We start from the raw sequence: 12,442 nt of genomic DNA on the forward strand, positions 1-12,442 counted from the left end.
AATTGATAAAATTGAGTGCAAACACTGGTTTTGAAATGATGTATTTTTCATACTTGCCATCCATTAATATATGTGCCCTGAAAAAGCTAATTATCATATCTGTGCATACCCTCAGTGATCATTTAAAAAACCCGATACTTTTACACAAAGTGCCAACACTGATCATTGAATTATAGATTAATAACATGTGCAAATCATTAACATTAGTTCCAGAAGGTATGTTTCTCATATCTCTGTATAAATTACTCAGAGATGTGCAAGCCACTTTACAAAAAAGTAGTTTCTAAAATGAAACCTGTCTCACAAACAAAACAAAAATCAGTTTGTAAAGGCAAAGCAGTTGAACTAAATCAAAATACATGTAGTAATAGCATTATATTTGCAGACAATAATTCTAGTATTAATATACATTATATTTGCAGACAATAATTCTAGTATTAATATACATTATATTTGCAGACAATAATTCTAGTATTAATATACATTATATTTGCAGACAATAATTCTAGTACTAATATACATTATATTTGCAGACACAATTCTATCAGATAATATACCCAGTAGGTCTCGCCGCTTGCCAAGTTTGCACGAAAGTATGCGCGAGTCTCCCCTCCTCCCCCCCCCCCCCCCCCCACCTGCTTTTAAGATTAATTACTGACCAAAATAATACAGCAATCTTTTTTTTATTATCTCTTATTATCAACTGAAGGGCAAGGGCAGAGGATCAGGAAAGAACTATAATCTCCAACAATAACCACAAAAAAAGTAAATAAGAGAATCTGGACATCATAATTACACATCATCAGACAATACAAATATATGTATCCAGGGCTGCAGATATTACTGGGGTTTTTTTCTTCTCAAGAATAAGCGCATAATTCACTATCCATATATAAGGCTGGCTGTGTGCTAGTTAATTCCCACATATACACTTAAGAATTTTTATTTTATGGAGTTTACAACGAACACAAGAGAATCTCAAACACAACAAATACTGAATTAACTTACAAACAAAATAACATACATATTTAATTAATCTATCAAGGTCAAGTCTCCTAGGACTGGGTGGCCGAGTGGTAAACGCACTTGCCTCGGAAGCGAGAGGTTGCGTGTTCAGGCCTGGGTCAGGCCGCAATTTTCTCCCCCCTTTCCTAACCTAGGTGGTGGGTTCAAGTGCTAGTCTTTCGGATGAGACGAAAAACCGAGGTCCCGTGTACACTACATTGGGGTGTGCACGTTAAAGATCCCACGATTGACAAAAGGGTCTTTCCTGGCAAAATTGTATAGACATATATAAAAATGTCCACCAAATACCCGTGTGACTTGGAATAATAGGCCGTGAAAAGTATATATTCGCCTAACACGCTTGAGATTTACTGGCCGATGTGAATGCGTGATATATTGTGTAAAAAATTCCATCTCACACGGCATATTGTAAACGCCATGAGCCTCCCCTCTGGGAGGGTATGTGCGTAGAAATACTCACTAAAATAAAGAAAATAAAAAAAAAAGTCTAATTATGGAATACAAATTAATATTTGGATATTTTTTAAATTTGCCTCAACAGAGTGTGGTTTTTCGAAGCAAGAAGGCACAACACTGATAGGGCGAGAGGTGCTGCGGAGAAATAATGATGCAAAATTGGCAGAGATATATAACACAGTAACCACGATTCCCAAGGTCAAATCTCCCTCTACAGTAAACCTTCGCCAGTCCGGGTTATCGACTACACACAGAAGACATCGTGGGGCCGTGGGGACCCATGCTTCTCAAAGATGCACGTTTTTCCTTCTTTAAGAAACATGGGTCCGCACGGCCCCACAATGTTTGTACATAGTCTAAATTTGACTTTTTTTTTTAATTACTTCTCGCTGAAATTTTAGGACGGAAGAACTTTTTAGGTGCCTGAGGCATTCTTTAAAGCTCATTAAAAAATTCCAACTAGTTTAAGAGATAATTGCAATTAAACACCCTTCTGGGTCCACACGGACCCACGACCACCGGCGAAGGTTAAACTGACATACTCTCCTGTACACATCCCTCTTAAACTTAATCAATTTTGCCTTACCCCTAATTGGCAGCCATGATTATTATGTACATATGCACAATCTCACCGAGACTTTGACAATAATTAACCGCCGTAATTTTCCCTTTCATTTGCAGGTAATTGATTGCCTCAATCCTATTTTTTCCTGGTTTTTTTTTTAGGCGAGTACGGTTTGTAATTCATGATTTTGTTCCAGATATTTTTTAATAAAACTTCTTTGTTATTCAACAGGTTAAATGTATCGTCCGCCACATTACTCGTTTGTTTCTAAGAGCACATTCATAAGTTTATCTTGTTGTACTCCTTTATTATAACATTCAATTATGGCTTTGTATTTATGCAACTGAATAAAACTGTTTAAACCAACAGGTTAAATGGAATGGTTAATCTGCCTTAAAAATAGCACCAACATCTTAAGATGCAAAAACTCATGACAGGCTTTCTCACTAATATCCCGTTTCTTGTATGCAACTAGCAACAAAAACTCACGACAGGCTTTCTCACTAATATCCTGTCTCTTGTATGCACCTAGCAACAAAAACGTTACTTTAATTTCTCACAATTTTAATCTCCAACCTCCGCTAACCTCCCCCATCCAAACCCCTACACAACCCCCACCCTCACCACCAATTCTCACAGCCCACCTTATCCCCCCTCACAAACGATATCAGCATTCGCCTAAAAGGCTCATGCTTGATATCTTTTTTCTCGACATGTCTTGTTATCATTTGCTAACAGTCAGCATATTAGAAATAACTCATAATAATTCCCCTTTCCAAAACTCTCAATCCCGTCACAAGCAAACCGCAAGCAATAGCATCGCAGTCACAAGTACTGACATCGACGCTGATTGGGTGGACGCTGTTCCCGTGTCCTTCGGCCTTGGCGTTGTGCGCGTAGGCAGTGTTTGTCCTTGGGGCAAGGTCAGAAGGTCTGTTGGGTATTCGTTTTGTTGATTGAAACACCAGGTTTCTGGGTCTACTTCTGTTGTCACATAAAAAGGAGAAAACAAATAAAGTTGAGCAAAACATGCAGTCAACTGTGTGTGGAGCAGACATTTTGGGCGGTGCATTGTGTGTGTGTGTGTGTGTGTGTGTGTGTGTGTGTGTGTGTGTGTGTGTGTGTGTGTGTGTGTGTGTGTGTGCGTGCGTGTGCATGCGTGCGTGTGTGTGAGTGCGTGTGTGTCCATGCGTGTGTTGAATTGGGGGATAAACAACTGTCGCTACATTTGGAGCGGAGAAGAAAAGAGAGAGAAAGACAGACAGACAGATCGAGTCTGAAACAGAGACAGAGGCAAACAGAGAGAGAGAGAGAGAGACAGAAACGGACAGACAGACCTACAGATCAGAAACACACAGACAGACAGATCGAGTCTGAAACAGAGACAGAGGGAAACAGAGAGAGAGAGAGACAGAAACAGACAGACAGACCTACAGATCAGAAACACACAGACAGACAGATTGAGTCTGAAACAGAGACAGACAGAGCCAGGAAACAGAGAGAGAGAGAGAGAGAGACAGAAACAGACAGACAGACAGACAGACAGACAGACAGAAACAGACAGACCTTACAGATCAGAAACAGACAGACAGACAGATCGAGTCTGAAACAGAGACAGAGGCAAACAGAGAGAGAGAGAGAGAGACAGAAACGGACAGACAGACCTACAGATCAGAAACACACAGACAGACAGATCGAGTCTGAAACAGAGGCAGACAGAGACAGAGGGAAACACAGAGAGAGAGAGAGAGAGAGAGAGAGAGAGAGAGAGAGAGAGAGAGAGAGAGAGAGAAACAGACAGACAGACCTACAGATCAGAAACACACAGACAGACAGATCGAGTCTGAAACAGAGACAGACAGAGCCAGGAAACAGAGAGAGAGAGAGAGAGAGACAGAAACAGACAGACAGACAAAAATAATTGTGCATCATTAACCAACCAGTGGGCAGAGGACTAAGCACCAGCCGGTACCAGAAGTTGACGTCTGCCTCCTCACATCGGTCATCACACAGGACTTCGATGTATGTGTCATCGGCCGGTGTGGCACGGCACACAGTACCACGGCCCTGACAACATTGAAGATTCAAGCTTTACAACTTATACTGAGCACACACAAAAGCAAAACTTGCAATCATTCAAGCACTTTATAAAATGCATGCGATTCATTTGTGACATCACTTCAAATTTGGTTTAAAAATGAAGGTTGCAACTTACGTGCTATATCACCATTACAGGCCAAGTAACATATTGGAAACACAAAGGATGCTCAATCATGTTAGCCCATGATAAGCAGACATTTTGCAGGGTGATTAAAAACTGGGAATGAGTTGCCTATCAGGGGAGCGGCAAGCTTGTCAGCTTCAGAAGACACCATTTTTAGTTTTCAACTGCATGTTCTTTAATACTAATTCTGATAAACAAAGGGAAGTAAACGGGAGGATGAAAGTCACTCGTTCATTTTAATGCTTTTTATTCTCTCAGTTGCCAGGAGACTGCGGTTCCACATGACTCTCACTTACTCTATTACACATGTTGTATGCATTTAAAGCATGTACTTCCCTTTGTTTATCGGATCTTTAAAAACAACTGGATCTGCCTCATTCGTTTCAGATTCTATCCTCCTGCTAATCATTTTCTAGGATTTGCATTCTGCGTGTAACTAACAGTTTGTCTTAAACCTTGAAAGTGTGTGTGTAGAGAGATTTATATACTTAAGACATTTCTGTAGGCTGCAAGTGACTTTGAATTAGCAGAAACATAAAATGGCTCACCTGAAAACACACATTTGTTGACTCCTGATCCTTGAAACTGCAAAGAAAAAATGTAATATACAGTGGAACCGCCCTTTCAAGACCCCCCAATTTAAGAATCCCTCCATTTCAAGACCCCCCAATTTAAGAATCCCTCCATTTCAAGACCCCCCAATTTAAGAATCCCTCCATTTCAAGACCCCCCAATTTAAGAATCCCTCCATTTCAAGACCCCTAATTTAAGAATCCCTCCATTTCAAGACCCCCCAATTTAAGAATCCCTCCCTTTCAAGACCTGATGTTCTCAGATTAGTTTAGGTCTTCAAAGGGGGGTTACACGGTACATGTAAAGTTTTGTTCATTTCTATTGTAGAAGTGTAATAATCTGCATATATATATATATATATACCAAAAAGCACAAGTTCAACCTGTTACTACTGCTCAAAGAACACCTTACCAAAGAGGCTTTCAGTAAAAGAAAGAAAGAAAGAAAAAAAAAAAATGGTTTTGAAAAATAACATAATTAAAAAAAGGTTCTTAAGTAGCCAAATACCAGTAAGTTTGCAAAAACTGTTTTTCGAATGAGAAGAATTTCCTCTTTTTTCATCACAAGAGAGTCCCACCCCTGTACACATATATATATTTTACCTACATTTACTTGCAAAGTTTCAGTATTAGATACTTACCACACCCTTGATTCTGGAATAGTTTCTACCTGAAACAAAGCAACAAAAGACATATTGATTACAAAAATAATCAAACTGTCTGCTATCATTGCGAGGAACGCTTTTAACATTCAAGAAGAGGAAATATATTATTTAGTGAAACACAAAAAGAGCTTTATTCGAGTGAGAAAAAAACGAGGTTATCCGTCAGAAAGCAAGCTAAAAACATTTCAGGTCCTCTGCGCGGGATCAGCTCGTTACTCCCCCGGCTCGTTACTCCCCCTGTGCCTGCCGTTGCTCACGGCAGTTTTTATGTGCAACTGTTGTTTTGGTTTCGTCCACGTGCTATTTGCGTGACGTACGTGTGCTCGACGAAGCATCGTAGTTTTATGTTTTCTGGATGCACGAAGGGCACAAGGCTTGATTAACACTCACCTTGTATTTTTGACCAACATGGCATAGTTTTAGTTAGCACGTGTTTGAGCGGCTATGACTTGCTATTTTCCGCAGTCATGAACAGGCGACCCTGTTTTGGCTTGTCATAATCCGTGCAGTCCATGTTATTAGGTATCAGGCGTAGTTTGGGGTGTATTTATTTCGGTATGTTGTCTATATCTTTTTGCCATAACGTTTTTGAACTTGTTATAGCAGCGTTGTTTTGGGTGTGTTCAAGTGTTAGTTTGAGTAGTTTTCGGTGTTTAGCCTCATTAGCATATCAAGTCGATGTCGAGGATCAACTGTCTATTTTTCGTTAGTACGTCTCTGAGTCTGAAGGAAGAAGGTCGCTTTTTGTTTAGTAGTGAACCCGCTGTGCTTTTTTACTCGTGTTTTCCTTGGATTTGTGTGTTCATGAGGAACAGTCCCTGCCTGATGGCGCAAAGGTAAAATATTGTTTTTGTTAGTTAAGACTTGTTGTGTTCTAATGTTTGTCTGTTTTGTTTGTCTGTTTTGTTTGTCTCAGTTTTCGATAGTTTAGTGAGTAGTAGTTTTGGCAGGTGTTGTTATTTTTCTCTTTTGAAGCTCAACAGTTTTAGGAAGGTATCGTTTATGTCTTTTCGATAATTGTAGTCATGTGTACGTTTTCTAAACGGGATTGTGATTGTCGCAGTTGTATGTTTCTTTATTTGACGATTTTGGAGACTGGCGTTTAGGATTAAGGGTTGTCGGCCATTTTTGTATGTTATTAAATGTTCAAGTCGTAGATTATTTCATTGTTTCAGGTGAACGTTAGTTGAATTGTGGTTTATGTATTCTATTGCAGGGTTTAATTTATTGTAAGGATTGACATTATATTTTGTGACTTATATGTGTATTTTTTGTGTGTATTTGCAGTTTTTTACCACGACTATAGAAATGAATTTAACATAGAAACGGTGGCTGGGTAATTAATCAAATAAACAACCATAAATTTTCTTGTTCTTTCGTTTTTCGTGAGTTATCCCTTTGTACCTCCTGCAAGCGAGTCTGTGACGTAGGGTCTGTCTTCCTAAAAATGCATGTGCACTCACACCCCCTTAGGGTTAGGGTTAGGGTTAGTAACAAGCCGGGGGAGTAACGATACGGGGGAGTAACGAGATGCTCCCCTCTGCGCAATGTTTCAGTTGCCACGGCTGAGCAGACTGGCTTTAACATGACCCCGCCAGTGATTTTTATTAAGGAAATGTTTTCCCCCTCCCTACCCGCTCCTGTTTTAACAACATCCAGGTAAATCCACTGTATACACATTTAGATCTGGCTTTGTTTTCTTTCAATAATAATTGTGTAAGTTTACCTCCATTACTCATTAGAACTAAAAAGGTTCCATAATAGGATCACAGAAAGTCACACTTACCCTTACAGAAAAGAAAAGTCGCTGCGACCTCGCTGTGAGGTCGCAGCGATCTAAACACATCGCGGCAACTAGTCGCAGCTGGCCACGGCTAGCCGCGATGTTGGCGCGAGCCTCGCAACAACATCGCGCCTAGCTGTGACCCTGGCGCGAGCCTCACGACAAGAGCGCGGCTAGCTGCGACCCTGGCGCAAGCTTCGCGACAACATTGCGGGTAGCTGCAACCTTGGCGCGAGCCTCGCAACAACATCAAAGTTAGCTGCAGATAAAACTGTCACTTTGTTCATTTTTAAAGTTTCTTACTCTCCGAGATCAGACTTGTTTCGCATCGCTCTGACAAACTGATCTGCAATGCTAACTTCCGTTTGTTATTACATCTCACAGCAGGTTTGACTATAGATACACACACACACCAAACCTCGATTTTAAGAAGCACGCTCTCCCTCCACCATTTAAGAAATCCGCCCTTTTAAGACCCTACTTTTTCCACTCTTCTGTCCGTAACATCTGTAAATCAATTCACCTTCATTTTAAAACTCTGTTCTATACAAGACCTATTTTCTGTTTAGATTTTGAGGGGTCCTAACACAAAGGTTTCACTGTACACATGGGTGTTACTGGGAAAAATAAAAAAACCTGAAAGGCAGGGGTCCAAAATGCTCAAGTTTGAAAGAAAGTTTCTGGACACCGACGAAACCAAATCATAATAAGCAAGATGGCGGCAAATCCAAGGGAGCGAACCGAGAAAGCACGCGAACCGGTGTCAAAAGTTGGCTCGAAACCGCTGCTCGTTATTTCAACTTAGCGAAACGAAGCTTTTTTTTTTTTTTTTTTTGAAAACTCAGAAAACCGGAATTTCCGGCTTCAGATTTTTTCAAAAACCGGAAATCCGGCAAAAGCCGGAAGAGTAACACCCATGCTGTACAGTGGAACCCCCCTTTAAACTTAAAGACCCGCCAATTCAAGACTCACTCCCTTTTAAGACCCTGTTTTCTCAGACTTTCTGTTCATAACCTTCATACATTTACCCCCATTTTAAGACTCCCTCCATTTTAAGACCTGATTTTCTCAGATTTTTGGACGTCTCACTCCCTTTTAAGATCCTGTCTTCTCAGATTTACTGCCTCCAGCATCTGTATATATATTCATCTCAATTTTAAGACTCCCTCCTTTATTTGACCTGCTTTCTCAGAGTTTTTGGACGTCTTAAAAGGGGTGTTCCACTGTAGTAGCTGTGAAGTTAGGGTGCGACACAAACCTTGATGTCTATCCAGCGCTTTCCAGCGTTTGGTGCTGTGATCTTGATGCAGGGGTTGGCTTTGTTCTGGTTGTAGAACCAAGTGCCACTGTAAAATCCCAGGGGATGCCTCCCAGAGTCTATTCTGGAATAATTTCTGGAAAAGAGACACAATATTTATACAGTGGATCTTCCCTTCTAAGACCTACACAAATGTAACAAAATCAAGTATTAAAGAGGAGGGAGTCTTAAAATAGAGGTAAATTTACAGAGGTTCTGATCAGGGAGTCTTAAAATAGAGGTAAATTTACAGAGGTTCTGATCAGGGAGTCTTAAAATAGAGGTGAATTTACAGAGGTTCTGAACAGGGAGTCTTAAAATAGAGGTCAATTTACAGAGGTTCTGAACAGGGAGTCTTAAAATAGAGGTCAATTTACAGAGGTTCTGAACAGGGAGGCTTAAACTGGGGGGTTACTTAAAGGGGGGTTCCACTGTATAACTTACGTGGCTATCCACCAAAAAAGTGACTTATACTAAACTTAAAACAGTTAAAGAAAAAAAACAAAATCTGAAATCGACAGACAGTTGCTTACATCTCAAAATGTAGAATAAAACAAGTCCTGTGAACCGATATCAAAACATTTTGTCAATCTGTCAGCCTGAAATTAAAACATAAGTGAAATGAGTGGGCAATATTTTACAATACTTGTTAAGCCCACCACTAACTACAGCCGAACAAAGCCGAACTAGGTTCGGCGAACTTTGCACTACGTCATCAAATCAGGGGATTCCCCTATTTTGGGGTTGCAGCTGTAACATTCGACGTTCGCCTATTCACTCATGCAAACCTTGCAGCGTGACATCAGTAACATTAGGCAAACTCACTTTCCATTGGTAGAATATTTGTGTATCTTCATCCTTGAAGAGTGACAATAATGGCGGCTATAACGCTACGAGTCTTCTCACGTGATATTTCTTGATCAAGTGACCAGTGTCACCGAAACATTCGCCGCTTGTTAGTACACCGAACAATTAAGGCACGGTGTAACATTCGCCGAACCCAGTTCGGCTGTGGTTCGGAGCGGGCTTTAATAATACGGGATAACACAACACCTGGTCTTACCTGTCGTATTGTGTCGGGTTGATGGCCTGGTAAGTGGTGACTGACTGGGGGTCACCTGAACTTGTAGGCGGACAGGTTGCTTCTGCCTTACCTGGACACACAACAATGTATACAACTTGCATCACAGGACAGTGGAACCCCCCTTTAAGACTTAAAAAATCAGGTCTTATAAAGAGGGGAGTCTTAAAAGGGAGGTAGATGTACAGAGATTATGAACAGAAAATCTGATAAAGCAAGGTCTTAAAATGGAGGTAGATGTACAGAGATTATGAACAGAAAATCTGATAAAGCAAGGTCTTAAAATGAAGGTATAAATGTACAGAGATTATGAACAGAAAGTCTGATAAAGCAAGGTCTTAAAATGGAGGTAGATGTACAGAGATTATGAACAGAAAGTCTGATAAAGCAAGGTCTTAAAATGAAGGTATAAATGTACAGAGATTATGAACAGAAAGTCTGATAAAGCTAGGTCTTAAAATGGAGGTAGATGTACAGAGATTATGAACAGAAAGTCTGATAAAGCAAGGTCTTAAAATGGAGGTAGATGTACAGAGATTATGAACAGAAAATCTGATAAAGCAAGGTCTTAAAATGAAGGTATAAATGTACAGAGATTATGAACAGAAAGTCTGATAAAGCAAGGTCTTAAAATGGAGGTAGATGTACAGAGATTATGAACAGAAAGTCTGATAAAGCAAGGTCTTAAAATGGAGGTAGATGTACAGAGATTATGAACAGAAAGTCTGATAAAGCAAGGTCTTAAAAGGGAGGTAAATGTACAGAGATTATGAACAGAAAATCGTCGGACCAGTATGGGATGTAGTCTCTCCTCACTCCGCGCGGTATACTGTCCTTTGCTGCCTGGGTGATGCTGGCGTTGAATTCTTTCACCACTGTGTTGATGTTCCTACCCTCCACTGCAATATCCCTGGTCAGTTCATTTGAACGTATACCAAAGATGCTCCATTTCGCCTTCTTGTAGTTCCATCTTGCAAGGAGGGGCTGCCCGGGTGTTGAGTCTCCGCTGATGGTAAGGAGCACTGGGCGATGGTCACTTCCACCAAGCTGATGTTCTACTTTTCTGGTGATGTTCTTGTGGATATCGTCTGTGCAGAGAGCCAGGTCAGGTGTTGTTGTCGAGTGCCAGCGGCGCGAGTAGAATGTTGGTGGATCTGTTGGGTCGTTGACAAGTATCAGATGGTGGTCATCTTGCCAGATTTCTATGTCTTCCCCTCGCTTGTCTAAGGTGTTATTTCCCCAGCTCTGGGACTGGCTGTTAAAGTCTCCAGTGATGAGGAAGCCGCTCTCTGGGACCTGGATAGAGTCAAGTGACAGCATCTTGTCATTGGGATAGTAGTAGTTGACGATGTTTAGTGTGCTGTCATTGGTGGTGATCTTGACTTCAATACTGTATATATACTTTGCTTCTTCCATAAACCTGTTGGTTTCTCTCGCGTTCATGTTGTTTCGGACAAGTGTCATCACTCCTCCCTTCTTTCTACCCTGGTGGTCGCTCCTAAAAACCTGGTACCCTCTGATCTTGAAGGGCTTCCCTTCTTGCAGGTGTGTCTCCTGTAAACAGCAGATGTTGATGCTGTTCTCGCTGTCTTGCATAGTGAGACGCTAGCCACAAGCAATTGTTGCCTGTGTGAAAGTGACGTCCTACATAGAGAATACTAGAGAATATACTGCATGGTTTGCTGTATCGTACCAGATTTGCACGAGTTGCTTTTTTAAATATTGAACAATTCTCGCCTGTAAGAAACGGGGGACAGGTCTCTGCCAGACTAGTTTGACACGACCTCATTTACATTATATACTAACCTGTGAATAGAACGATATTGTTATCTAATGAGTGGTCTCTCTAAGACTAAGGTATCTATAGCCTTGTAGGATTAACTGAAAGTGTGAAAGTGCTGTTGAACAGAGAATTAAATGTACTCACCAAATACACACAACACAGCCAGCAACTGCAGCGCACATTGCAGAAAATGTTCTGCCATATTCAGGGTATCTTTGGTAAAGTATTCTTGAAAGTTAAATGAAAAACCGATCTGTGATTGATACTTCCTCATCCATTCCATGCATTCTCTACCACTTCAAAATGATTGCGCAAGGAGTCTCCAATATATCGGCATTTCCGATAAATGTAATTTTCGTGGTCAGACCGAAGAAGGATTTCTCTTTCACTTGTCAAAATACAGCAAGTTACCGACGAACCTTAAAAATAAAACCAAAGCAATCAACCAAAGTCCCTTCTCGTCACGCTGTTGTTTATCTTTTAGAGTAACGCCCCTTGTCATGGTGAATAATTTAGTTTCGGTTCACGCCTCATCACGTCTTCAGAGCGAGATTTAGCTGTGCTCACAAAGACTAAAGAGAACCAAGGGAAATAAGTCAGTTTATACTTCTATTCTTAGAAAACAGCACTAGTATTCTCCCTTGATAGAAACCAACTCGGGGAAAACCATGTTCTCGGCCTTTCCAAGACGATTGAAAAGAACCAAGGGAAATAGGTCAGTTTATTCTTCTTTGCCAAAAAAAGGGCACTAGTAGGGGAAGGGCTCCTAACATGGACCGGCTCCTAATATGGACCACCTCCTGTTCTGACAAACTAACGGCGCAAGAGCGCTCAAAGCCGTAGGCCCTATTCACCCTCTCTGGATAACTTGCACATGTCAAAACAGTTGCAGAAACACAAACCTCAAAACCGTTAGGCTTTTTCTCTTTTATTCACTTTAGGCAGCGTTCACTCTAAATGTGCCGCCTAAAACGGGCTCGTTTCTGTCTA

The 12,442-nt window shown here is 40.8% G+C and overlaps 1 protein-coding gene across 1 annotated transcript; it reads right to left on the reverse strand.

Annotated features, from left to right (window-relative positions):
• Nucleotides 1-622: 622 nt before the first annotated feature.
• On the reverse strand, nt 623-11,948 carry LOC138965366 (uncharacterized). The gene is made up of 7 exons (XM_070337506.1): nt 11,597-11,948; nt 9,652-9,742; nt 8,550-8,685; nt 5,485-5,513; nt 4,820-4,856; nt 3,988-4,114; nt 623-3,031 (listed from the first exon to the last, which is right to left on the reverse strand). Exons 1-7 carry the CDS (start codon nt 11,733-11,735, stop codon nt 2,841-2,843), a joined length of 750 nt encoding a protein of 249 aa, XP_070193607.1. The 5' UTR covers nt 11,736-11,948; the 3' UTR covers nt 623-2,840.
• Nucleotides 11,949-12,442: the final 494 nt, after the last annotated feature.

This window comes from Littorina saxatilis, linkage group LG4 (assembly GCF_037325665.1).
Source record: "Littorina saxatilis isolate snail1 linkage group LG4, US_GU_Lsax_2.0, whole genome shotgun sequence".
NCBI classification, from domain to species: Eukaryota; Metazoa; Mollusca; class Gastropoda; order Littorinimorpha; family Littorinidae; genus Littorina; species Littorina saxatilis.

Bases quoted from the DNA above. Each gene is read 5' to 3' on its own strand.
- LOC138965366 (XM_070337506.1), bottom strand. From the start codon at position 11,735: ATGGAATGGATGAGGAAGTATCAATCACAGATCGGTTTTTCATTTAAC. The intron at 5,514-8,549 runs GTTTGTGTCGCA...GCTTTGTTTCAG, and splicing joins AGCGCTGGATAGACATCAAG to GTAGAAACTATTCCAGAATC. The intron at 3,032-3,987 runs GTTGGTTAATGA...ATGTGACAACAG, and splicing joins GCTTAGTCCTCTGCCCACTG to AAGTAGACCCAGAAACCTGG.